General features: G+C 38.3%; 2 protein-coding genes across 4 annotated transcripts in view; both read right to left on the reverse strand.

Annotated features, from left to right (window-relative positions):
* SYTL5 (synaptotagmin like 5) overlaps positions 1-27,348 on the reverse strand; it is a 266,662-nt gene that overhangs the window by 147,438 nt on the left and 91,876 nt on the right. The gene's annotated exons all lie outside the window — the stretch shown is intronic.
* On the reverse strand, positions 26,472-26,828 carry LOC133752832 (histone H2A-Bbd type 1). The gene has a single exon (XM_062183125.1). The coding sequence runs from the start codon at positions 26,826-26,828 to the stop codon at positions 26,472-26,474; it is 357 nt and encodes a 118-aa protein (XP_062039109.1).

Consider the following 27,348-nt stretch of genomic DNA (forward strand, 5'->3'; position numbering starts at 1 on the left):
CCCATAAATATTATGCCTGCTTTTACCAGATTGCCTCCTTGAGAAGACTCACAGTTTTTTTTTAAAGGATTACATCTTTTTCATTTAATAGGGTTCCTAGCATAACGATTGTTTAATAAATATTCAAAGAGCAAATGAATGGAATGTTTCATTTTTTGTTTCGAATGATAGTAATCTGAATAAAGAATTCTTATGAATTGGTTTCATTTAGTCGAACTTTCACTTATCAGTATTGAGTGCCTTCTGTACTAAAACCTAGCAGGTAAATAAGCTCTAAAACACATGTCTATTCTCCACAGTGTGCAGTAAATCAGAACTTTGCTGAAATGACTAACAACTGAACTTCATCCTACAGACCAGGAGCTAGACTCCTCTGAGGAAATTGTTAAAAGTCAGTACAGACCCTGAATTTACTCTAGACCTTCTCCCATCTCCAATGCCCTAGAGGCAGCAGGGATCAGAGGGCTCCAAGGTTGAAATAAACACAAAACAACAAGGTTTAAGAGCAAAGAAACTTGGTGAATGAATATGTTATCAGTATAGCCAGGTTCACTTAAGACATATTTTGTATCTGAACTGTCGTATTCAGAATAAAGTTAACTTCCTGCTTCCTTGTTAGTGTGTAACAACATGATAGCAAAATGGATGTTCAACATTCTAAGAGGGGTGTTTGGGATGCTTAGAACACATGAAAATAATATATGCAAAACTCAAATAGTTGAATATGCCTTTCAAATAGCTGAGCAGCTATACTGCAAGATAGCTGTAATTGGAGTACCTCAAGAATCCCTACAACTGTCAAAAGGTGAGAATTTTCAGAGACCAAGATATTGTGGGGAGAAAAAAGAACAATGCTCTTACTGTCAACCCTAGGATGAAAAATTCAAGGGCATATGCTATGGAATGACAAGCATTTATTTAAAATAGACCAATTTCTTCTCACATGGGAAACTTGGTGTGCTCCATTATATCCAAGTCTAGTAGCTGAGATTTTCTTAAAAACTGCATAATAGTATTGATAAAAAATAACAGGAAGGCCACCTAACAGTACTATTAACTTTATATTTATACTTCAAGAGCAGCATTCTCAAAATGATCCAAAATTATAACAATTGATATATAACTCAATGAGTCCTTTAAAGCTTCCTCATAAAATAAAATTTCTTGTCCTCATTTTGTAGTTGAGAAAAGTGAGCCATAAATAAGTTAACTTGCTCAAAGTCAATCAGTTAGTAAGTAACTCCGAACATTCTGATTTCATGGACTAAATATAATTGCCTCTCAGTGGCTCCAGGGAACAAAAGTATCCCATATGTTAGATATTCTATGGAATTTTTAAAAGTTATGTAGTCCAGCAAAAAAATGGATTTGTAAACTTAAACCAGCTTAATTTTTTTCTTCTACATAACTTCTCAGAATCCTTAACTTTCATTTTAAATTTTTATGTAATGCTCAGTTCAGAAAGGGTTATTTAACATTATTGGTTTTTATCTCAGCATGATGCATTTTTATAGCTTTTAAATATAATACAATTGATATCTTTAAAATGTTAGTTAGGGGAAAATCTAAATAACACATTCTAGACATAAGCATTTGAAAGACAATGTAGAAGATATGTTTACATTATAGCATAATCAATAGTGAAAATTTTGATATAACCTAGTTACAGCAATATCATGGGAACACTTCCATCTCATAATTTTGGAACAAATCATCCTAAAATGTAGTAGCTTAAAATTTATGATTTTTTTCTTACAGTTTTATGGGTTGACTGGGCTCAATTGGGAGGTACTCATTTGGTGTCTCTCACGAAACTGTGTAGACTAGGTGGGATGTTAAGGATGACAAACTCACATGTCTGACAATGGATGCCAGCTGTTGTGTAGGAGTACAGCTTGGCCAGCTGATCACAATACCTATATACTTCCTTTCCTCCAAGGTGATCTCAGGGTAGTCAGATATTTTAAAAGCTACTTGTCTTCTCCCACATAAAGTGCTCCAAGAGGCCTTGGCAGAAGATAAAAGACATTTTATAACTCAACTTTGGGAGTCTCACAACATTACTTACATTACTTCTGCTGTGTTTCATCAGTCATCCCTGATTTAAAGGGAAGTGAATTAGATTCCAATGGAATGGGAGCAGTGAGTAATTGGTGGCCATCATTAATTTACCTTATCTCAGTTCCTAAAATACAGGAAGTGTAAAATGGTGGTTATCAGGAACTTTTCAGATCAAGGGTAACCCATTTTTTTCACTGTTTGATGGGAATGAAGAATTGCATGTACACGATGATAATTTATTTGTTACTGAATCAGTGCAAGTGTAAATACTTTTAACTGTTGAAAGTGAGGTAAGCAGGGCTTGAAATGCTCAACTATTAAGACATATGAATACAAAAGTTATTGTTTTACATACACAGACACATAAATAAGTGAAAAGGTAGCACAGGTAGAAGAAATGGAAATTTTTTGAAGCTCATCTATAAATAAACAGTATCATGGGTATTGGGACAAACACATTCCATGGCTTCCAGGCACACATGAGAGGATAACAGAGAAAAAAGAACGTTTTCAACACAGAGCCTGAAAAGTAAAACTAACAGCTTCTCAACAGGTTTCTTCTCCAATATTTGTATATGCCCTATTATTTGCAGTAGAAATTCATAAGCCTTCTGGGGGACAGTTGATTCCATGGATAATCATTGAGAACTAAACACTCTCTACCTTGAATATATACACGTATTTTCTGATGACAAAGGGAAATAAATGCAGGGATTCACAAACTATGGACCCCAAGGGTTTACAGTCCACAGGGTAAGCACTTCTGATACAAAGTCTCCAGAATCAAAGGCTAGCTCTGTGTATCCTCTCAGAGTTGGTGATGGAGAAAAGTGTGGAGTAATGGAAAGAGCATAGGATTTGGAAACTAATGGAATTAAAATTCTACCCACTGAGAGAATAATATGGAGAAGCAACAATAAGCTTTTCAATTTCAGTTTACTCATCTGTAAAACAGGAATATTAATCCCTACTTTATTGTTTTGTGTGAATATTAAAATGAATTAATAGAAGCAAGGTACCTAGCACACTGCCTGGCATATAACAGATGCTCAAAAAATTTTTAGAGCCCTCTATCCATTTTGTTCCTGCAGAAATTAAGCAATAATATGTTATTAGAATGGATCAAACACACACCTCCCTTCCACTTGATTCACAAAATATCCAGAGCTCTCCAGTTTCTAGACATTCTATTAAGAATATACAAATTTATAACTCAGCAATTTCTTAGAAAACTACAAAGTTTTATTATTAATAAGGAAATTGTTGGGATGGGCATCTGGCAACATGGTTACGATGCTGGTTAAGGGGTTGCATTGTGGCAGAGTGGGTTAGGCTGCCACCTGTGATGCTGACATTTCATATGGGCACTGGTTTGTATCCTAGCTGCTCTACATCCAATCCAGCTCCCTGCTAATGCACCTGCTACAGCAGCAGAAGATGGCCCAAGTATTTGGGCCCCTGCACCCACGTGGGAGACTCAGATGAAGCTTCAAGCTCTCGGCTTTGGCCTGGGCTAGCCCTGCCCATTGGAGCCATTTGGAGAATGAACCAGTGAACGGAAGATTGATCTCTCTCTCTCCCCATGTCTCTCTATTTCTTTGTGTAACTCTGCATTTCAAATAAGTAAATCATTTTTTTAAAGATGCTGGCTTTGAACTTCCTGTGATCTTTTACTGAGAGATTTTCTTCCTTTACCTTCTTTCATACTGATGGCCGTGTTTCTGTGTTTCTGTGTGTAACACATCTTTAAGCATCTTTTGCAGGGCTGGATGAGTGGCGACAAATTCTTTCAATTTCTGTTTGCTATGAAAGGTCTTTATTTCACCTTCATTCACATATGAGAGCTTTGCAGGATATAATATTCTGGGCTGGCAGTTTTTCTCTCTTAGTACCTGGGCTATGTCTTGCCATTCCCTTCTAGCCTGTAGGGTTTCTGATGAGAAGTCTGCTGTGAGTCTAATTGGAGATCCTCTGAGAGTAATCTGACGTTTCTCTCTTGCACATTTTAGAATCTTTTCTTTGTGTTTCACTGTGGTGAGTTTGATTACAATGTGTCTTGGCAAGGATCTCTTCTGGTCATGTCTATTGGGAGTTCTATGTGCTTCCTGTATTTGGATGTCTCTTTCTCCAAACCCCGGGAATTTTTCTGCTAGTATCTCACTAATAAGGCCTTCTAATCCTTTCTCTCTCTCCATGCCTTCAGGAACTCCTAGAACCCAAATGTTGGTTTTTTTTAATAGTATCCTGTAGATTTTCAACAATAGTTTTTTTAGATTTCTAATTTTCTCTTCTTTTCTTTGGTTTGACTGTATACTTTCCTATGCTCTGGCTTCTAAGTCCGATATTCTCTCTTCTACCTCACTGATTCCATTTTTAAGGCTCTCATATGTGTTTTTCATTTGTTCTATTGAATTCTTCATTTCATTTTTATTTCTCTTCAATATCTCAATTTCATATTCTACTAAATTCCTCATTTCATTTTGATTCCTCCTTCAGATTTCATTTTCACAAGAGAGATTTTCTGACCTGTCCTGTATGGATTTCAGTAATTCATGCATTTGTTTTTTATTACTTCTAAATATTCTTATCATAATTTTTTTGAGTTCCGTTTCTTGCATTTCTTCTGTCTCATCATCTTCATAATCTTGTATTGGAGTGTCATGTTCTTTTGGAAGCATCATTTTGTCTTCCTTATTCTTGTTTCCTCGGTTTTTGCGTTTGTTGTTTGGCATGGTGGAGATATTCTTTGGTTTCTTCTTTTTTTTTTTCACTGTGATGAAATAAAAGTTGAGAGAAAAAAAAAAAAGATGCTGTCTAAGGTGCTCGTGTCCCACATAGAAGTACCTGGATTTCCTTCCTGGTTCCAGCTCCTGACTCCAGATTCCTGCTAGTGCAGACCCTGGGAGGCAGTGGTGATGGTTCAAGTAATTGGGTTCCTGCTACCTACATAGGAGATATGGATAGAGATCCTGCCTCCCAGCTTCAGCCAGGCCCAGCACCAGCTATTGCAGGTATCTGGGGGAGTGAACCAGCAGTTGGGGGTATGCGCTCTTTCTCTCTCTCCCTTTCTCCCTTCCTGTGTGTGTGTGTGTGTCTGTCTGTCTTTCTATAACTCAAATGTATAAATATTTAAAAATCAGTATTGTTACTAATACTAAGATTATTTTATATATAATACACTGACTCACACTACTAAAAGAAGTTTAAAAATTCAGAAAATAAATCTAGTTATGCAGTACTATTTCGATTGTGTTAAAAAGAAACACATAGAGGCCAGTATTATAGCACAGTGGGTTAAGCACCTGCTTGCAACACCAGTATCCCTTATGAGCCCCAGTTTAAGTCCCAGATCCAGCTCCCTGCTAAGGCTCCTAGAAAAGTAAGTGGAAGATGGCCTGAGTATTTGGGCCCCTGCCAATCCTGTGAGAGACCTGGATGGTGTTCCTGGCTTCTGGCTTTGGCCTGGCTTATCCCTGGCTTTTGCAACCATTTGGGGAATAAACTAGTGGATGGAAGATCTCTACCTGTGTTTCTCTCTGTCTCTGTCTCTCTATTCCTATCTGTCTCTCTGTAATTCTTCCTTTTATATACATATATCTTTAAAAAAGAGAAACACATGAACACCTAAATGTTGTAGTAAGAGAGAATGGGAGAAAATAAGTAAAAATATTAAGACTATCTATTGGTCTTATAAGAATCAGCACCAGTTGTACCATCCTAGCAGGACCTGAAGAAGGGCCCACCCATATCACAAGAGTACTAAGTGACAGCTCTTGGTGCAGTAAGCCCCAGCATCACCAAGACTTATCAGTGGGACAAAGGGCCTGCCCCCTTTGTGTCCCTCAGCAACAAGGCCCTGGCTATCACAATCCCTAGTGTAACTGACACTGAACTCTCTAGAGACTGAAGATACACAGCTTAGGAGTCCACATTCATTTTAAAGCGACACTTCTACCGCTATCAACTGCAGCAGATTAGATGACTGAGTCACATATAAATACAGCTCACACTGACTAAAGCAAAATAAATCACTCAGAGGTTAAACTTCTGAGCTCACCTAGAACTAAAGCCAAAGCAACAAGCCAAGTGATACCCTGCATTCCTAAACAATAAACTCTTTTCACAATTAAATCTGTACCATAAAGAGGAAAGGACTATTTTACCAGATGTGCAGATATTAACATAGGGACCAGGAAGAATGAACATGCAATATACCAAGATACCACCAAAAGAACACAATAGTTCTTCAGAATTAGATCATGATCTGAAGGAAACCTATGAAATGATAGAAATAGAATTCAAAATATTGATTGTGAGGAAACTAGGTGCAATGCAAGAGACTGCAGATAGCTTGAACAAATGAGGAAATCAATTGATGACACAACTGAAAAATTCACTAAAGAGACAGAAATCATTAAAAACACCAAACGGCCAGTGCTGCGGTTCACTAGACTAATCCGCTGCCTGTGGGGCTGGCACCCCGGATTCTAGTCCCAGTTGGGGCACAAGTTCTGTCCCGGTTGCTCCTCTTCCAGTCCAACTCTCTGCTGTGGCCCGGGAAGGCAGTGGAGGATGGTCCAGGTCCTTGGGCCCTGCACCCGCATGGAGACCAGGAGGAAGCACCTGGCTCCTGGCTTTGGATCGGCACAGCGCGCCAGCTGTAGCGGCCATTTGGGGAGTGAACCAATGGAAGGAAGACCTTTCTCTCTGTCTCTCTGTCTCTCTCTCTCACTGTCTAACTCTGCCTGTCAAGAAAAAAAAAAAAAGAACCAAACAAAGGGGCCGGTGCTGTGGTGCAGTGGATTAAAGCCCTGGCCTGAATGCGAGCATCCCATATGCGTGCCGGTCCTAGTTCCGGCTGCTCCTCTTCTGATCCAGCTCTCTGTTATGGCCTGGAAAAGCAGTAGAAGCCCAAGTCCTTGGGCCCCTGCACCCACATAGGAGACTCGGAAGAAGCTCCTGGCTCCTGGCTTCAGATCGGCGCAGCTCTGGTCGTTGTGGCCATATGGGGAGTGAACCAATGGATGGAAGTCCTCTCTCTCTGTCTCTACCTATCTGTAACTCTATCTTTCAAATAAACAAAGTAAATCTTAAAAAAAAAAGAACCAAACAGAAACTGTGGAGATGAAAACTTCAAGCAGTGAGATAAAAAATATAGCTGAGAGTTTCAATGGCAGAATAGATCAAGTGGAGGAAAGAATTTGTCATCTGGAGGACAAGACTTTTGAAATAACCCAATCAGATGGGAGAGGGAGTAGGAGATGAGATGGTTTGCAGGTGGAAGGGAAGTTATGGGGGGAAAAGCTGCTATAATCCAAAAGTTGTACTTTTGAAATTTATATTTATTAAATAAAAGAAAAAAGAAATAATAACAGACAAAAATAAAGAGAAAATAATTTAAAAGAATGAAGAAAGGTTACATGAAAACAGGATAGCATTTAAACAACCAAATATTCATATTATAGGCATTACCAATGTTGAAACATTCCTAAATTAAATAATAGCTGAAAATTTCCCAGGTCTTGGAAGAGACATGGACATCCAGACACAGGAAATGCATGGATGCCAAGCAGACATAACCAGATGCATATTGTAGTAAAACTGTCAAAAGTTAAGGACAAGGAGAAAATCAAAGAGAGCAAAAGTGTCAAGTTACAAAAATGGAATGCCAATTAGACTAATAATAGACTGATACAAAACAAAAGAAAGACAAAATTTTAAAAGAAAAACTACTTATATCCTTGATGAACATAAATGCAAAAATACTTAACAAAATACTAGTAAACTGAATACAATACCACATCCAAATGGTCATGCCTCACAATCAATTGGGATTTATCCCAGAGATGCAAGGGTGAGTCAATATTTGCAAATCAAGAAATGTCACAAATCACATCAATATAATGAAGGAATAAAAGCCATATTGTCATCTCACTCAATAGATGCAGAGACAGCATTTGATAAGATGAAACATCATTTAATGATAGGAAAAAATCCACAAATTAAATTTAGAAGGAACAAGCTTCAAAATGATAAGGTTTTATGTGACAGACCAATAGTCAATATCATACTGAATGGAGAAAAGCTGAAAGCATTTTCCCTTAGATCTGGAACAAGACAAGGGTATCCATTTCACCATTCTTATTCAATGTAGTACTGGAAGTATTAGCAAGCACAATTAGTGAGGAGAGATAAATAAATGGCATCAAAATTGGAAAGGAAGAAGTAAAATATCCACGTTTGCAGATGATATGATGTTGTATATGGAAAAACCTAGACACTCCACCAAAAAGGTGCCAGACATGATAAACCAATTCAGTAAAGGTGCAGGTTACAAAATAACATACAAAACAGGAGCTTTTTTATGTTATTGATGAATTGACAGAAAAAGAAACCAAGAAATAAATTGCATTCATAATAGCTACACACACAAAATCAAATGATTTAATGCTATAACTAGTACTCAAACAGTATGTTTCACTTTGTGTTTCTATGTGGGTGCAAACTGTTGAAATCTATATAGTAAAATGATCTTCTGTATATAAAGAGAATTGAAAATGAATCTTGATGTGAATGGAAGGGGAGAGGGAGCGGGAGAGGGGAGGGTTGTGGGTGGGAGGGAAGTTATGGGAGGGGGAAGCCATTGTAATCCATAAGCTGTACACTGGAAATTTATATTCATTAAATAAAAGTTAAAAAAAATGTTTGGGAATAAATGTAACCAAAGTAGTGAAAGATCTCTATGAGGAAAATTATAAAACAATGATTAAAAAAATCAACAAGAACACAAAAAATGTAAAAATATTCCTTGGTTATGAGTTATAGAATATAATTAAAATATCTATACTACATAAAGCAAACTACAGATTCAATGCAATCCCTATCAAAACACTAAGAGCATTCTTTACAGAATTAGAAAATACAATCCTGAAATTCATATAGAATCAGAAACCACCTAAAAATTGCAAAAGCAATCCTGAGAAACAACAAGGAAAAAAAAAGTCAAGCTGAAGGCATCACATTATCTTATTTCAAAGCATACTACAAAGCTCTAGTAATTTAAGCAGCATGGAACTGGTATAAAAACTGACACACAGAGTAATGGAAGAGAATAGAGGACCCAGAAATTGATTCACTTACATACAGCCAACTGATTTTGACAAAAGTGCCGAGAACATATACTGGAGAAATGATAATCTCTTTAAATAAATGCTGCTGAAAAAACTGGATGGTTAGGTGTAGAAGAAAGAAATTAGATGCTTACAGCTCACCATACACAAAAGTCAACCCAAGATGGAACAAAGACTTTAATTTAAGGCCTGAGACTATGAAGTTATAGGAAGACAACGTAGCATAATCACTTCAAGACATTGGTGTAGGTGATGACTTCTTGGATAAGACCCCCAAAGCACAGGCAACAAAACAAAACTAGACAAATGGGGTTATATCAAACTCAAAAGCTTCTGAACAGCCAACAAAACAATCAATAGATATAGAGGCATCCAACAGGATTGGAAAATATTTGTAAACTACTATTAGAAAAAGGATAAGTATTCAGAATATATCAGCAAAAAGAAAAACAAAAACTTCAAAAATAAAAACCAAGCAATCTAGTTAAGAAATAGGCAAATGACATCAACAGACAATTAACAAAAGAGGAAATACAAATGGCCAACAATTGCATAAAAGAAAAATGATCAACATCACTAGCTATCAGGGAAATGAAAATCAAAACCACATGAAGTATCTACTTGTCCATGTCAGAATGGCTATTATCCAAAAGACAAAAAGTAAGAAATGCTGGTGATGATGTGGAGAAATATGAATTTTTATATACTGTTGGAGAGAAAGTAAATCAGTGCAGCCACTGTGGAAAACATTATGGATGTTTCTTTAAAAACAAGAAGCAGTCATGTCATATGATCCAACAATCCTACTGCTGGGTACATACTCAAGACATGAATACATTGTATCAAAGAGATACCTTCACCACCATGTTTATAGCAGTACTGTTCAAATAGTCAAACTGTATAAACAACCAAAGTATCCATCATCAGAGGAAGGGATAAATAAATCAAAATGAATGAAACAGGAAGACATCACACTGAGTGAAGTAAGCTGGACACAAAGACAAACATCGTATGTTATCCTTTATATGTGGGAGCTAAAATTATAAAAGAAAAATAAATAAACAAAAAAGAAATGCCTGTTCTTGACAGGCATTCAAAAAATCAAAGTTTCAAATAATCTGGACTCTAAAATTTCCAGTAAATCCTGGACTTTGGTTTTTCCAGTTTGGGCCCAACTGAAAAAATTGAAGGACCTATGTCTCATCTTATGGAGACACCAACTAATCAGGATATTTGGATTATATTAGAAGTACTGTCAAGATGTGACAAGGTACTAAGTTTTAAGTTTCTATAATGGAAAATGCTATTAATACAAATGTTTGAGAATTAAAAAGTCTAATGATCTTGTGTTACTAGACATGATAGTTATCTTAATGAGAAAGCCCCAGAGGCCTAAAGGGTTAAATACTTGTAAAATCCTATAGGTGCTTTCAAAAATACTGTGAAGTAAGCCAGTGCCTCTTGTTGGTTGATGAGTTTATAATTTTAAACATGGCAACTTAAAGTCTTTTGTCATCCACAGTTATATATGATTTGCTGCTCATAAAACTAAAGTGTTGTTCGTTCTGTGTTTAGCTGTCCTCCTATAGGTTCCTATGGACTTTTTCCAGCCACTTCTAGTGTATTCAGTACTTTGGGATGGCTCTGTAAACAGATGAAGCCAATAATGTATTAACAGTACCAACTGAGAGAAAGTATGGTTAACTGAGGTTACTAAAAACAAAAAGCAATTCAAATCAATTGGCAATCTACAAAAAAGAGTTAAAGATTTTAAAAGCTATTATTAAAATTGCTATATTGGTCTATTATGTTATGTTATATGTGTGTACATATTGTATGTCCACATGGGAAAATTTTATTAAGAATTTTATTTTAATTGGCTTATAGATAAGATTGTCCATAAATTTAAGCTGCTAAAATTAATCAAAGATACATTTTAATTTGTGGGACCTGAATCTCTGCATCATATGTTTTACACTTGTTGGTAGAAAGAAACTAAAAACATTTTATATGGTTGTGCTTAAGTTTACTGGTTCAACAAACTACACCATGTTAGATATTTAAGAGGTGTTTCCAAATACATGATTCTTAAAATTTATAGAAGGCATTGGACCTTCTGGTAAATGTTTTCTTAAGTTGTTATCTAATGGTTGAAACTGTTTGCTAAGTATTCATGTGATATTGCTATTGTCAGCAAGCGATCTAGGACTTGCTCCCTCATTTCTCTATTCTAAGCCCAACTTGTTCTTTCATTTCTCTATTTTCCTCAAGGTAGGAAACTAATTCTATTATGAAGGAATCTGTAGGACGCACAATTTAATCTTTAGACCTTATAAAAGAGATGGCTAACATTTTTCTGTAATAGCATAGCCAAAATAAGAGCTTAAATAATAATCTCATAGCTAGATTTACTTCGCCATCAGCGAAGTAAACAGTAAGTAGAAAAAACCTCCCTTTCAGACCAAAGGGAAAGAAAGTTTCAAAGTGAGAATATAATTTTCCTTATGGGCATTGTCTACCTTAGAAAAACTACTACAGAACATGCCTGTGACTATAGACTTGTAGTTCAGGCCACCAAATTAAAGATTTTTATACATACACATAATATATTGCATAGTAGCATAACACAGAGATATGTGTATATATATATATATATGTATATGTGTATGTACAATATTGTTTTGGTCAATTTTCTATCAGTACTCAATAGTGCTTCTTTGGAGGGTGCACATTTAGGCATACCAAAGGCTTATACAAAGATATACAGCTTCACAGACACATCTGAAAAATTAAAGAATGATTACAATAAATTCAGATCTCTTTTAAGATTCTATAACAAAATACCCAAGGCTGGGTAACTTTATAAAGAAAGGAGATCTATTTAGCTCCTAGTTCTGGAGGTCTAGGGGCATGGTGTCTGCATTTAATTGGCTCTGGTGAAGACCTCATGCAGATGACATCACAGTGGTGGGGCACTTTTAATCAGGAGAAATCACATCAACAAACAGGAAGCTGAAGAAGCAGGGGGAATGGCCAAACTCATTCTTTTATAACCACTGTTTCACAGAACTATTAACATAGATCTCCAGGATATCTATGTTAATTCCTTCTGAAGGCACATCCCCAGTGACCTAATCACCTCCCATTAGGCCTCATCTTTTAAAGTTACCACCACCTCAGCACCATCACACTGAGAACCAAGCCTCCAAGGAAACTTTGAGGGACAAATCATAGCACTAGGAAAGAGGACCTTTATGATACTGTAGTAGTCTACAGACTTTTAGTCATTGGCCTGCCAAAGGTTAGTTATTTATCTAAGACATTATAGAAATTGAGAACATTTAAAAACATTTACAGTAATTTGACATTAACATGGCATAGGTGTTTGTGATCAGTGGACTCATTATTTTAACATGCATTTTGCAAAAATGTTCAGTTGATACGGAAAATAAATACAAAGAATTTCTCCACAAAGAATTTTAGAAACATTACTGTAAGGCAAAGCAGTAGAGGATGGTCCAAGTGCTTGGGTCCCTGCACCCATGTGGGAGACCTGGAAGGAGCTCCTGGCTCCTAGCTTCAGATCGGCACAGCTCCAGCCATTGTGGCCAATTGGGGGAGTGAACCAGCAGATGGAAGACCTCTTTCTCTCTCTGCTTCTCCTCTCTCTGTATAACTTTGACTTTCAAATAAATAAATAAATCTTTAAAAAACCTTCAATTTTTCTAAATGTACATTAAAGAATGCATTCTCTCAGCAAATAACATAGTTTAGAGGTCTGAATATCATTATGAAATAGTGTAGAGAGGACTGTGGATATGACATTGGAGCAACTTCTGATTGAAGAAGGAAAAAAAGAAAAAGCTGCAGCACTGATCTAAGTGTGGGAAAAGTGGAGGAGAATGACATTCGGAAGGGCTTGATTTTCCATACTTTCTGTGAGCACAGACTTGGGTGCTACCTGGGGGTGGCAAAGGAGAAGTTGGCAGCAGTTGAGGGAATGGGAACTATGAAGGGGCCAGTAGACCTAGGAGCCTTGCAAATTGTCAGAGCATAAGAGAATTCAGGGCCCCTTTACTAAAATATCATCAATGGTAAGTCACCCAATGAGACATGTGGGATAGAGCTGGACCACTAGTACCTTCAAGAGCAGAGATTGGGTGAGTATTAGAACCAAGGAAATAGGAACCATTTGGAGGCCAGCATTGTTGTGCAGAGAAGTAAGCAACTCCTGAGGATATCAAAATCCCATATCATAGCCAGTTTGAGTTCAGCTGCTATGTATTGATCCAGCTTTTGGCTGGAAACATGAATGAACTGCCATACCACTTGGTTACATAGAAGGCATTTGAGTAGTTCTTGGGTCATGGTAAGTTCTCAGAAAATGTGAGCAGTTACTTTTATTAGTGGCAGGATTCAGTGTATATTTCATGCTTGTTGATCCAGATTCAATGTCTTTTTCCAATATGATCAATTAAAGACTAACCCTGATAACATTATTTGAAAATCCACTCTGTGGATCTAAAGAAATCTAATATTTTGTCATATCATATTATGCTTAAATATAAACTGAACCATATGAGTACTACTTATAAGAACAATGAGAGTTAGACAGGAAATCACTTGAAAAAAAATCAATAATTCTTGGGTTTGTTATGTACAACTGATTTTGAAATACCTTTGCTGTGTCTGGGGCTCAAACTATAAAACAGTCAACATAAGACATTAGGTGGCAGCTGTGAATGGTTTGAAGCAAATGAAATTTTTCCTACTTGAACATGGTAATGAAAATAATGCATCCCAACCTTTCATTTTCCCTCTTATGTTTCTGACTACATTTCTTTGTAGTTAGGATCAACAGTATTTTCCCTGTGCAAAAAGGGTGGGGGGCTGGCACTGTGCCATAGCGGGTAAAGCTGCAGGCAGCATCCCATATGGACACTAGTTTGAGTTCCGGCTGCTCCTCTTCCAATCCAGCTCTCTACTATGGCCTGGGAAAACAATGGAAGATGGCCCAAGTCCTTGGGCTCCTGCACCCACGTAGGAGACCCAGAAGAAGCTCATGGCTTCAGATCAGATCAGCTCTGGCTACTGTGGCCATTTTTGGATGGAAGATCTCTCTCTCTCTTTCTATCTCTTTACCTTTCTGTAACTCTGCCTTGCAAATAAATAAATCTTTAAAAAAAAAAAAGACTGGGTTTCTTTATCACAAAATGGCTTTAGAAAGTACATATCTAATTCTAGTCAGAATATGCAACTTAAAATACATATTTGTGGGCCTAAACAATTTTGGATAAACAATTATGTTGTAGTTTTGATGTGGTTTGTTCCCCAAGCATTCATGTGTTGAGGAGCTGGCAATCAGTGTGGCCATGTGGAAGCTTTAAGAGGTAGATCATAGTGGGAGGTACTTAGATCAATTGCAGGCATGCCCTCGAAATCAATTAAGGTTCTTTCTTGTGGGAACCTAGTAGTTCTTGCAAGAGGGTTGTTGTAAAATCCTGAGTCTGACTCTACTCAGTCTTTCACTGGCTTCTGGTTTCAAGGTGTGATGTTGCCTTCCATATGCACTCTTTACATGAAGTGACACCATTCACCATTACATATTCACCATAGGCCAAACCGATGGGACAACCTGATTCTGGATTTTGAAACTCCAAAACTGTTGCTAAACAACCTGTTTTTCTTCATAAAGTTAACCTGCCTCAGGTATTTTATTATAGTAATGGAACGCTAACACACACTATCAGTTGAAAGCTGAAAAATATTTCTCATTTTAATATGCTCTTCCTTTGTGGGAAAACTCATTCTTGATATAATATACCTTGAATTAACAAAATTAATTACAAAAACTTTAATCAAATAATTATAGTGTGACATCACTCCAGGGGACTGCAAATTCTTGCTATCTATATATAGATCTTGGCAGGATCTATTAAGGGACTTGTCTATACTTTGCTACTTGAATTAAGCAAATATATTTTATATGATCTCTCTTGGTCTATGTTTACCAAATAGGTTGTTGCTGAACTTTCATCTTTATAATCCAGATAAATTATGTTTGGATTTAAAGTCTATTTTTGAATACTAGAACATCACTATTTGATGGCTACATTCCAAGTCTGATTTATTTACACACACACACACACAAACACCCCAAACACCACTCCCAAGTTAACTATGTTTTCCAGTATAACTCTACCACTGTCATTTTTGAAAAGTATTAAAGTATATTATTCAGTCTTGGGGAATTTTACTTGATTTGCAGTGGTGTGTATCTTAAGGGTGGTTTCCTTATTCACTGTCTTAGTTTCCTTCTAAGTTCTGTTACTCTCTTGGAAATATTTTCCAACTGCACAACATCAAAATGAAAGTGCCTCTGAAATATATGTACATAAACCACATACCCTTAAACGAACTGAACATGTTCTTAATGTAGGAACAGAGTGTTTCCTGACATTCAGTTAGAAAGATTAAATCAAATTACTTTGGATAAGTCAACTGTTATAAGGACTGGAAATTGTTAAATTGCCTTTACAAGAGTTACAAATAGTACTGGGTCCATTTAGAAATGAATAAAGTTATGAAGGGTTCAGTGAAATTAAGGTTAATTTTAATATTTTTATTCAGTGAAGAGTAATATGAAGCAAACACACATTAAATGGTTTTTAGCTGATAATTTTGCAGAATTTTTTAAAGGAATATTTAAATGAATAAGAAATAATTTAAAAAGAATACAGAAAAAATATAGCAACTCAAACATTGAACCTGAACTTTTGAAATGTTAGCAACAAGAAAGATGGAAACTGAGGCACATAAAAATATAACCCACCCATGAAAATATCCCTATGGCCAGCAGCACCAATTAAATACAGGATGAAGTAGTGTAATAGCCTGTCAAAGAAATATAGAAGATCAGTACTTGAGACTCTGGATGTCCAAATATAAAAATATGGTTGAAAAAATCAGACCCTGACCCTCTTGCTCAGCATTATTGAGAACTGGAATGCTGTGTGTAAATTTTAAGCAATTTCCATCTATTATGAGAAACTATCAAGTACTTAGTATCACCTGTCAAGGAAACAGGAGCTGCAATACAAAACCTTCTAACCAGATGCTACAGCACAGAGGTGTTGAGACTATAGTAATCAATGGCTGAGAATATGGCTCTAGAGCTGGTCTGTCTAAATTTGAAACCTGGTACAATTATCCACTCATTATGCATATTCTCTAGGATTCTAACTTTATTATTACACAAACTAGATGATGATAATTATGGTTAGTTCATGGAATTCTTGTGAAGATTAAATGAGTACAGAAATTGAAAGCCCTTAGAACAACCCCTGGAAATTCTAAGTACTCTTAATTTTCGTTTCTTAACCTGAAAAACAAAAATGAATTCATCCAAGTGGACTATAGTGTATTAATAAAAATACATACTCTGGACAGTGATCCTTTAAATTGAAAGGAGTGACATTTCTAAAGCCAGCTGCACCTGAAATGCAGCTATAAGCCTATGCTTGTTAAAGATGTCCATTTGCTCAGTTCTGCCCCGAATGATGAGACCATTTTTGGTTGCAGTCATGAGGGACTGGGCTAGGTACAGATGTCCACATTGTAATTCTGCATTTCCACTCTTGTTACATCTGATCCTCATCTGTGGCTCAGTTCTCATAACTGTCTTCTACATTATACTCAAACACAGGCCTACTGGCCTCTATCACCTCCTCTACTTAGCATGTACAAGGCACTGTTTTTAAGTATTTTACACCTGTTAACCATTTTAATCCTACCTACAACACTTCAAAAAGCAGAAATAATTAACCCCATTTTACAGTTGAGGAAATACAGAAACAAGGAAGCTAACTAAAATTTTCCAATTGCACACAGCTGATAAGCAGCAGAACTGCAATTCAAACTCAGGCCATCTGAACAGGGAGTCCATACTCTCGCCACTCCCTATGCTGTACTAATTCGGAATTTAAGACCTGGAATTTGGTCCCTGCTCCTGAATTACTTCTCTAATAAAAGTCCTAAATATTTATAGAGTGCTTCATAGTTCAAAATAATTTCCCAACCATGACCTCAGGTGCTCTGTGTGGCCACAGTGTAAGATAGAAGGAATATGAGGAAACCAAGACTTACAGAGAAGGCACTGGAGCCAGTCAATTTTAGAATCAGAACTCAAACATGGGTCGTTGGTTATGTTCTTTTGTAAGTGCCCCCGCAGTTCTATTCCTATGGTTTAGAAAAAGACAACCACAAATTGTGGACTTTCTAACAAAGATGGGGTCTGACCAAGATATTGGATCCTAAACAGCTAATAAACCAGGGGAGAAATGGTGAGAAAACAAAAAATAATGAAAAATAACATAAATGTGAAATGGAACAAGATGGCTGCTAGATATGGTAGGACAAAAGGAAATGAAGATGTTGCTAGTGGTTTCGGTATTAAGAACAAAGAAAACATTAGAAGCAAAATTTGCTCCATTATCAGAAACATGAAAGAAAGGGAAGTGATTTGACAGAAAAGGCAGTGAATCTGATTACAATTGTGATGAATATGTGTCCCAATTGAACATAAAAGTGGGAAAACATAAAGCACCTGGAAGGATAAAATCTGGAAATAGATATCTTGCAGGCATCCACTTAAAGATGATATGTAGAACTTATGAGTTTATGGGGCCAGCATTGTGGCTCAGCAGGCAAACTGTTGCCTTCAATGCTGGCATCCCAGATGCACACAGGTTCATGTTCGAGCAGCTGTGCTTCTGATCCAGCTCCCACCTAATGGCCTGCAAAAAGCACTGGATGACAGCCCTAATGTTTACACACCTGCCACCTACATGGGAGACCCGGAAGGAGCCCCTGACTCCTGGCTTTGGCCTGGTTCAGCGCTGGCTGTTGTGGTCAACTGAGGAATTAACTATCCAATGGAAGATCTCTCTCTCTCTCTCTCTCTCTCTCTCTCTGCAGGATTGACTTCCAAATAAACAAATAAAACCTTTAACAACAACAAGAACTTATGGGTTCATGACAAGTCACAGGAAAAGGGAAAATGCATAGGTCATCAGTTAATGTAAAAACCTTCAGAGAAACTTAAACTTAGGGAAGAGAAGAAAAGCAAAGTGGTAAAAAAGTACTGGAGGGGTTGGTGCTGTTGCATAGCGGGTAAAGCTGCCGCCTGCAGTGCCAGCATCCCCTGTGGGTGGCAGTTCAAGTCCCGGATGCTTATGTCACCTACTTGAAGGCTGAATTTCCTTTTCCTTTCATTAACATACTAAATAATTATAAGGAAGTTGTTTTGAAACAACAAAAAAAGCATTATTCCAGGACACAAGTAAGTAGAAACTTGTTAATTTTATTCACTACCTATTAGAAGACTTTAACAAACCTAAATAAATGACAACATGGCTAATTCCCAAACTTAGGTCAACACAGAATTTTAGGAACTCACTTACAAAGGGAAAAAACACACAATTCAACAAAATCACTAATACATTTTCTTCCTTTATCCTTTATTCATTTCCTCAATATTATTTGCCATTTATAAGTATATTTCTATAGGCTTATGAGGGTATGTCTGAGTACATATCAGGGATGTATGGACCTATTTAAGAACTTCCCAAGATTCTAATTTAATGGCTTCATGAACTTAAGTCACATAATATTAATCCTAATAGATTTGCCTATAAGTAATCTAAATGACCTAGATACAACTTACTGTAAAATGAAGAAAATTAATACATAATTCTTGTGTTTAAAGGACATTTTGCAGGGGTGAGGAATAACTGGCCCATTGGCCATATTAAACCTGCAAAATCATTTCATCTAGCCCCATGAAGGCAATTGCAGGGAGGACTTGAAATTCAATAAATCCATAGCAGGTGTGATTTTAAGCTGATAATTTTGTATGGCCTATGAGTGATGTTATAAATATACAAATGGCCCTTAGCCCAAAAAAAAAAAAAAACTTTTAAGAAAGCTAGTATTTAGGGGCTGGCACTGTGGCATAGCAGGTTAAGTCACTGCCTGCACACCGGCATCCAATATGGGCACAGATTCGAGTCCTGGCTGCTCCACTTCCAACCCAGCCCCTGCTAGCGTGCCTGGGAAAGCAGTGGAACATGGCCCCTGCACCCAGGAGGGAGACCCAGATGAGGCTTCCAGCTTCTGGCTTTGATCTGGCCCAGCTGTGACAGTTGTAGCCATTTAGAAACAGAAACAGTGGATGAAAAGTTCTCTCTGTCTCTCTCTCTCTCTGTCTCTGCCTCAGCCTATCTGTAACTATGCCTTTCAAATAAATATTTGTAAAAAGCTAGTATTTTTAAATGTGTCATCACAGATATTATTTTCTATTCACTATTTTAATGCTTTATAATATGATGCCTGGCTTTTCCAACTGTATAGTTTGAATTACTGCTTTTAAAATAGTTTTTCATTTAAATTAGGAAGATAGCATTGGCAATTTAAAAACTGTGTTAAAGGAAAACAGAAATTCAAAGCATCCTTACAGAACATATTCATACTCATAGTTAATATCTCATCTCCTTGTGCTGTTAAAATGTTAAATTAATATTGGAATTATTCCAGGGTTTTCAGACATTAGCAATCCTTATATGGAATACATATCTATTGGATATTTGTCAATATCAAGAATGAGATTGAATACAAAACTTATTCGATAATAGTGAAAGAAATATCTGAGTTTGCTAACAAATGAAAGAAAATCCAAAGCTAGAAGACTTTTTTGTCTTATAGAGGTGTGACAGATTTTGGACAAAATGACATAGCACTTTCTGTGGTGAATTTGGCTTCTTTGTACCACTAGGCTACATATTTGTTCCTGAAGACATTGTTCAGAGCAATGCGTTCCTTTGCAGTTTCAATTAAGTGCTAATAGCAAGAAGATACTTATGTTTCCTATCCCAGTCCATCAAATTCATAACAGCCCTCTTTTACTGTATAAAATACAGTATCAGCTGGTGGAAGCAGTTGTTTTCTTTCCTAACAAGCCCCACTCCCCCAAAGTACATACAGAATACAAAAATCAACAAATCAGACATCACATTAGAGATCCCTAAACACATTAGTCTTACCTTAGTATGAATGTTGGAATATTTTTGTAGAATTGCTTTTCTTTCAGACACACAAACTGTAGAATGCTGGACTACTTGACGTTAATGAATTGCAGGGAGCAGGAACTTGAAAAACCAGCCTCTCATGTTCCCACAATCTATGTACACATTGATCACACCCTGTAGCACCCAGTAATGGTCATCTGTGGTAGACAACTATTCCAAGAAATATGTAATATCTACACAGCTGAGTGTTTAAGGAATGTCTTTGTTGATCAGCAGGGGAAAGGTAATTAAGTTTCATCTACTGAGGCACATTTAAGATTTTAACATGAGATACATTTTACACCAATGTTTTGAAGATAAATAATTGATTTTTGAAAAAAATGTATTTATCTGAAAGAGTTACAGGGAGGCAGAAAGAGAGAGGGGAGGGAGGGAGACAAAGGGAAAGAGAGACACATCTTCCATCCACTGGTTCACTCCTCAAATGGCCACAATGGTGGAGCTGGGCTGACCCAGAGGTAGGAGTCAGGAGCTTCTTCAGGTCTCCCACTTGGGTGCAGGGGCCCAAGGACTTGGGCCATCTTCTATTACTTTCCCAGGCTATAGCAGAGAGCTGGATGGGAAGTGGAGCAGCAGGGACTTGAACTGGCACCCATATGGGATGCCGGCACCACAGGCGGCGGCTTTACTCACTATGCCACAGCACCAGCCCTGATAATTGCTTTTTGAAATATTCTCTTCAGTCACCAAAATACTCAATTCATAAGGGATCTGAGAAAAATATATGTAATAAAACCTACAATTACAAATGTGCTACATACCACATACCATTTCCTATAATTCCAAAAATTTATCAGGTATATACTATTAATATTCACATAATACAAATGAAAAAACTGAGTAGCTCAGTTAGTAAATGGTAGAGCCAGAAGCTATACCCCAACACTCCAGTATCATAATCCCATGAGACTACAGTGACTATTAGGTAATGAGTGAGATTTTCTTAGTGCTTACACCATACTGAATTTTAGGTTGAAGAAAGTGAAGTTTCTGGGAGATTAGTTCTCTAAGATGATTATTTACTGATGTCATCATAGCCAGGTCCCTATTTAGCTGAAGTGGGGTAACCCAAAGTGGGGCAACCCAAAGTGGGATCATGGAAAACTGAAAAGATGAGTGTACCTTAATACACAAAAAGAGTTATTACTTTCTGATGTTCTAAGCATAGTATGAGAAGCAAATATAGCACCTTAAAATGGTTTGCCCTGATTTTGAGAATGCATAATCCCTATTGATCTAGCTTCAACATCATTGACTCTTAAACTATATCCAAACTGATATTAAATGCATCTAGTATGTTTATTTCATTATTATGAATTTAATTCTAGATATTCCCTGTGATTACTTTCTTATATTTTGGAAATTCATGACCTATATGAATACACTCATTAAGGTCATATTTTCCTGTAATTCTTTGAAAATGTAATTATTGCTTTAAAGTCTTTCTCTATGAAGTCCAACAGCTGAGTATATTTGGATCTGTTTTTATTACCTTTTTTCTTGACTATTGGTGGCATTTTCCTGATTCTCTACATATTGAATTGTTTTTATTGCACATCGGGCAACATAGAAGACAGATTGTAGAGTCTATGATTTCTGCTCTCTTCCTCTGAAGAGTGTTCATTTTTGTACTAGCAGGCAGTTCTACATGGTGGGGTTTATGCCTTCTCAGGGTGGTTATGCAAAAAGCCTAAGAGGAATCAATTGAGATACTCAAGTAAAAGAATCTATATTTTCCTTAAAATTTTTTAAAATTGTGAAGCAGAGAGAGGAGATAGATAGATAAAGATCTCATCCACTGGTTCACTCTCCAAATGCCTGAACAGCAGGGCCCAAGTCAGGCCAAAGCCAGGAGCATGAAACCCAATCCAGTCTCACAATTTGGGTGGCAGGGACCCAGTTATCTGAGTCATCATCTGATACCTCCTGGGAACATGTAAGCAGGAAGCTGGAATCAGAAGTAGAACAGAGACTTAAACCCAGGCATTCCTATATGCCAGGGGCAGGTAACCTTTTTTTTTCTGTCAAGGGACATTTGGATGTTTATAGCATCATTCGTGGGACATACAAAATTATCAGCTTAAACATTATCCTGCTTTAGATTAATTGCATTTCTTTTTAATATATTAATTAACTAACTATTTGAAAGGCAGAGTTACAGAATGAGAGGGAGAGGGAAAAAGAGGAGAGGGGAGGGGAGGGCTTTCCATGTACTGGTTCACTCCCAAAATAGCCAAAACAGACATGGCTGGACCTGGCCAAATCCAGGAGCCAGGCGCTGCATCTAGGTCTTCCATATGGATGCAGGGGTCCAAGCACTTGGGCTATCTTCCGCTGCTTTCCCAGGCACAATAGCAGGGAGCTGGATCTGAACTGGAGTATCTAGAACATGAACCTACAGGCATATGGGATGCAGGCACCACAGGAGGTACCATAAACTGCTATGCAGCAATGCCTATCACAGATTTATTGACTTTCAAGTCCCAATTCTGGTTGCCTCAGCAGGGCCAGAACCAATGATTTTGCAGGTCTTATTTGGCCTGTGGGCCAGACCTTCCCCACCCCTACCATATGGGATACAGGGATGCCAAGAGGACTAGCCAAATGTCCGCCACCATCCAGATGTTTAAATACTGGCAGCCAATAATTTTCTTCTACAAACATTATTTTAGTCTTAGTGACCCCATCTGCTACCTCAATAAAGTATTGTTAGCTATCACATCATAATGTGTACATTAAGAAATAGTGTATTAGAGGTTAGTAGGAGTCATCATTCTACAATGCTACCGTGGTTGTAAAAGTCACTTTCTAAAGAGTCAGACTTCCTTCCTCTGCCCATTTCCAGCAGGATTTGTCATATACAAGGAGTAGGGGCCTGAGCCTGCTCTGGGTGGGAGGCCTCAAGTTTGTGCCAATATCAAGCCAACTTTAGTAAGTTCTTCCCAGCTAGATCCCCGTTCTTATTTCTTCTGAAACGTGTTATCTTCTGCCCTATGAACCTATATTGGACCTCAGCCTCCATGATACAGGTTGTGATCCCAGACTTACATGGCAGCCTCATCCTTCTGAATCTCTAACGCTGCTGACTTGGGTTTTAACTTGTCCTCTGCAGACACGGCACTGGTCACTAATGGTGACTTCTCTATAGGGTTCAAGCTAGAGAGAATCAATCTTTCCTCCCTATCCCTCCTCCTGCATTTTAGATGCACAAATGGCTTAAGTGTGCATGCACATATGACTTCCCAAGGGCAGTGGTCTCACACTCTGCTTCTCCTCCTCCATCGAGGGTAGGGGTCCTTGCATAGAAGGGGATGTGGCAGGGAGAGGACACTGTGCTGGTCATAGATAGCAAGTTCCTATAAAAACCACAAGTGTGGCTGTTCACATGCTTAAAGGGACAGCCATATCTCTCTAGTGGTTCACCCATGTCCCATGACCCCATGCAGGGATTGCTCACAGGAGCTTATTCAAGCTCAGTCTCTAAACTATACCTGAGGATGTCAAACAAAGTCTGAAAGGGAAAGGCAATCCTGGATCCTGATAAGAGTCCTAGTAAGCACTGGTACAGATCACTGTGTGAACTATAAGGTGACTATCTGACCACACAGAGCTGCCAACTTGACATGGTTTACCCATGGGTTGTGGCTTCTCTTGGCCTTCAGTGAAATTCTCAAATGTGCATTCTGTCAAACTATGCAGGAGATTATTTTTACTTTTACAATAAGTTGCAGCCATGAGAAAAAAAAAGTTTATCAACAGCAGATTGTTATTTAAGTAATGTGTCAAGAACTGAACATAATCATTAATCCCTGTCATTATCCACTCTAGAGGCTCTCAGCTTTGATCAAAACACACTGTAAGATGAGAAACCCAAGCCCTGAGCACAAAGATGCTTCACTTCCAAGAGTAATGTTCTTGTCTTTCTGGGATCAAAGCAATGACGGTGACTACCTGCAGTTGATGGGGAAGACCAGGTTTGGTATGTGAATGAACAGGAGAGGAACATGAGTTTGGCTATGGCTAGAGAGCTGCATTGCTCTCTATAAGAACCACAAATGGGTGGGGAGGACATCTTAACAATGAGGACACTATAAATTTGAGGTCAGTGGGCTTCATGCAGCAAGAAAGGTTCCTAATTTATACAAGCACATACTCCAAAAATCCACAAACGCAAGCCAGTACTGTTTCCTTCATTCTTGGACCACTTCTGTGAATTATGCAAAAACCATGCCAGATCCTTTTGCTTACAGAATCAGAAACAGGACAGTCTCTCAGGTAGAAGGTTCAGAGGAAACCAAGTGTTGACTGTCTGGTTTGTCCCTCCACCCCTGTCTTCTTGGGAAGCATGTCAGAGCACCTGGGGTCAGGGAGGAAGGCAGACACAGCCACTCACCAAGGCTGCCCTATGCCATATGCTGTGTGATGAAGCCATTTACAGGCACAAGTGGGCTCAGTTCTTACAAAATCAGAGGAAGAGGGCCTCATGTTGCCCAATTTATATACCAGGAAACCTGCGTAGGGGAAGAGGTGAAGACCCAGGACCACGAGGCCATAAAGTGGTGAACTGGGATCTCAAATGCAGGTCCTCTGACCCACTATGGGGGGCAATGGAGCAGGCTCTGCCCAGCCCCGTGTGGAAGGCCAAAGGCAGCAGGGGGTGGCCACCAAGGACGCAAGGAACAGTGGAAACCTCAAGTGAGGATGGACACGCACAGGCAAGGGGTCAGATGGCTACAACACTTGACGTGACAGCGATCCGTAACTTGAAACAGCCTATGAGAGTGTTTCCGACCATTGTGTGCACTTTGAGTCCATCAGCAGGGACAGAGTGGACACTTCCTTCTCCAAGCAGGTAGTCAGCCCCTGGCTAGTCTATCTTCTGTGACATCCATGCTCAGAGACAGGTTAGGTGTCTCATCTGAGAAATTTTTGAAGGCTTTTTATAATTTTTAAATAGTTTTTTTTAACCAGATTCAATATAGTAGCTAGATACAATTCTAGGAATATGATATTCCCATCCTCCCTCCCTCCTTTCCCCTTCTTTCTTTTTTTAGTCAAACCAATAGTTAAGAACATTATACTACTATAGTATTAGTGATCTTTGATTACTTTGAAATGGTCATTTTTCTGTTCAATTATTGTTTGTAGCCATTGTCTATATTCTCACTAAACAGGGCCTTTTTGCTTTTACTGGTGAAACTTGTTATTTGCTGAAGCACTAAGACTTTTTACTATAATATAAATTTAAAATATATGATCCCCCAAAAAAGCCAATTTAAAAATTCTTCATTACAATTAAGAACTGACTAAATTGCATGTCTTAGGCCAGACAGCATCTTTTATACAATATCACTTTATCACTGTTCACAAGAAGACAGAAGGAAATATTCTACTAAGTGCCACAAGTCACTACTAATATCTATCTCAATATATTTTTAATGAGGCAGGGTTTAAATAAATTATAAATGGAATTAGTATGATTACAATCCCTTTTTGTATATTTCCCTTTTTGTATATTTAGCCTTTTTGTATATTTTGCCTTTTCTTGTTTATTTCCCATTTTGTATATTTCCCATAATAGTTTCTCCATTACTTCTTGATCTTCATGAAAAGCCCCTGTCCCATTAAGCTCTTGTCAACCAGCATCTACCATGAACACTCCACATCCCTTGCCATCACCTTCTGACTTTGGACATTCCCTATTACCAACAACTGCTGCAACTCCTCATGGTCTCCTGCTCCACCCAGTTCCTGGCATCATGCAGGGAGTTCCACAGGTTTGGGAGGGCCTAGCCAATATCCTGGACTCCTAAGTCCTCCCATAGTCAGACCCAGTGGGGCTGTGTCCTCTCCACTCTACCCTAGGTAGCTTCTCCCAACAGGGTCACTGTCCTTTGTCATCATTGCAATCCCTGATTTACATATCTCACATGACTACCCCTTCCACTCATCCCACCCATCCGCTGATGTCTCACAAACACCTCCAACTCACAATGATCAAGAGTGAGAGATTGGCATTGATGTAGGCTTTAATAGTGTAGGCTGATGGCAGACCCACAGGCTCCTTGGTCTGTTGGAATTTGGGGAGCTGAACGAGGCTGGTGGCGAGGTTCTGCCAGGCTCTGAGACCCAGGCATCACTGCTTGTCCCTTAGCTGGTACATCTCTTCAACTTCAGAGTAGCTGCCTTTCTCCAGAAGGTTTCTGAGCTGCTGGTGATCTTGCACTGCTCTCTCCACATGTTCTCCAGTGATGCGCACCCTGCCACTGTTGTAGGCTTCCTTGCTCGCCAGCTCCAGGATGTTGGATGTCAGGTACTCGAGAACACCAGCCAGGAAAACAGGTGCAGCTGAGCTCAGGCGTTGGGCATAGTGCCCCTCTCGCAGGAGGCGTTCCACATGGCTAACTGGGAACTGTAGCTCAGCTCTCATGGAGCGGGAGACAGCTCGCCTCCTACGCCTATGGGGGCATGGGTTGTGCTTTCTCCCAGGCATGATGATTGCTGGGTTATGCCCTAATTGGGTCTGCTTGATTTTCCTGCTGTTTTGGGCCCTTCAAGATAACAGTGCTTAGTGCCGCCCACTGGGCTCCAGCCTCCCTCATTGGTCAGGGAGCTGCCTTTGTAACAACCTATGCCTTGTGATGTCATGTGCTGTCACTGGGGGGGGGGGGGTCTACCTGAGTGGGGCCCATGGCACAAAGCTGGTTACCTTAGTGACAAGACTCTCTTTTTGAGAAAACCCTAACTTTCTAATTGATTTTCACAATTTAGCAAAAACTTGTTTTTCAATGGAAATACTGCTGTGTCTTTAGGATATCACTCCATGTTCTCTCCTTGTGCCCCTGAGCTACCTCTCAGTTCTTTTACATCCTTTTGTAAATTAGTGTTCACTGAGAGGCTGAATGCCTTCTATTGTAGAAGTCCATCGATCTCCCTCTTATTTTGTAAAAAAGCCAATTTTGCCTCCATTGGTAGAGACACTTATATAATCATGATAAATATTTCTGTATCTG

Source organism: Lepus europaeus, chromosome X, assembly GCF_033115175.1.
Source record: "Lepus europaeus isolate LE1 chromosome X, mLepTim1.pri, whole genome shotgun sequence".
Classification (NCBI taxonomy): Eukaryota; Metazoa; Chordata; class Mammalia; order Lagomorpha; family Leporidae; genus Lepus; species Lepus europaeus.

Bases quoted from the DNA above. Each gene is read 5' to 3' on its own strand.
- LOC133752832 (XM_062183125.1), bottom strand. From the start codon at position 26,828: ATGCCTGGGAGAAAGCACAACCCATGCCCCCATAGGCGTAGGAGGCGA.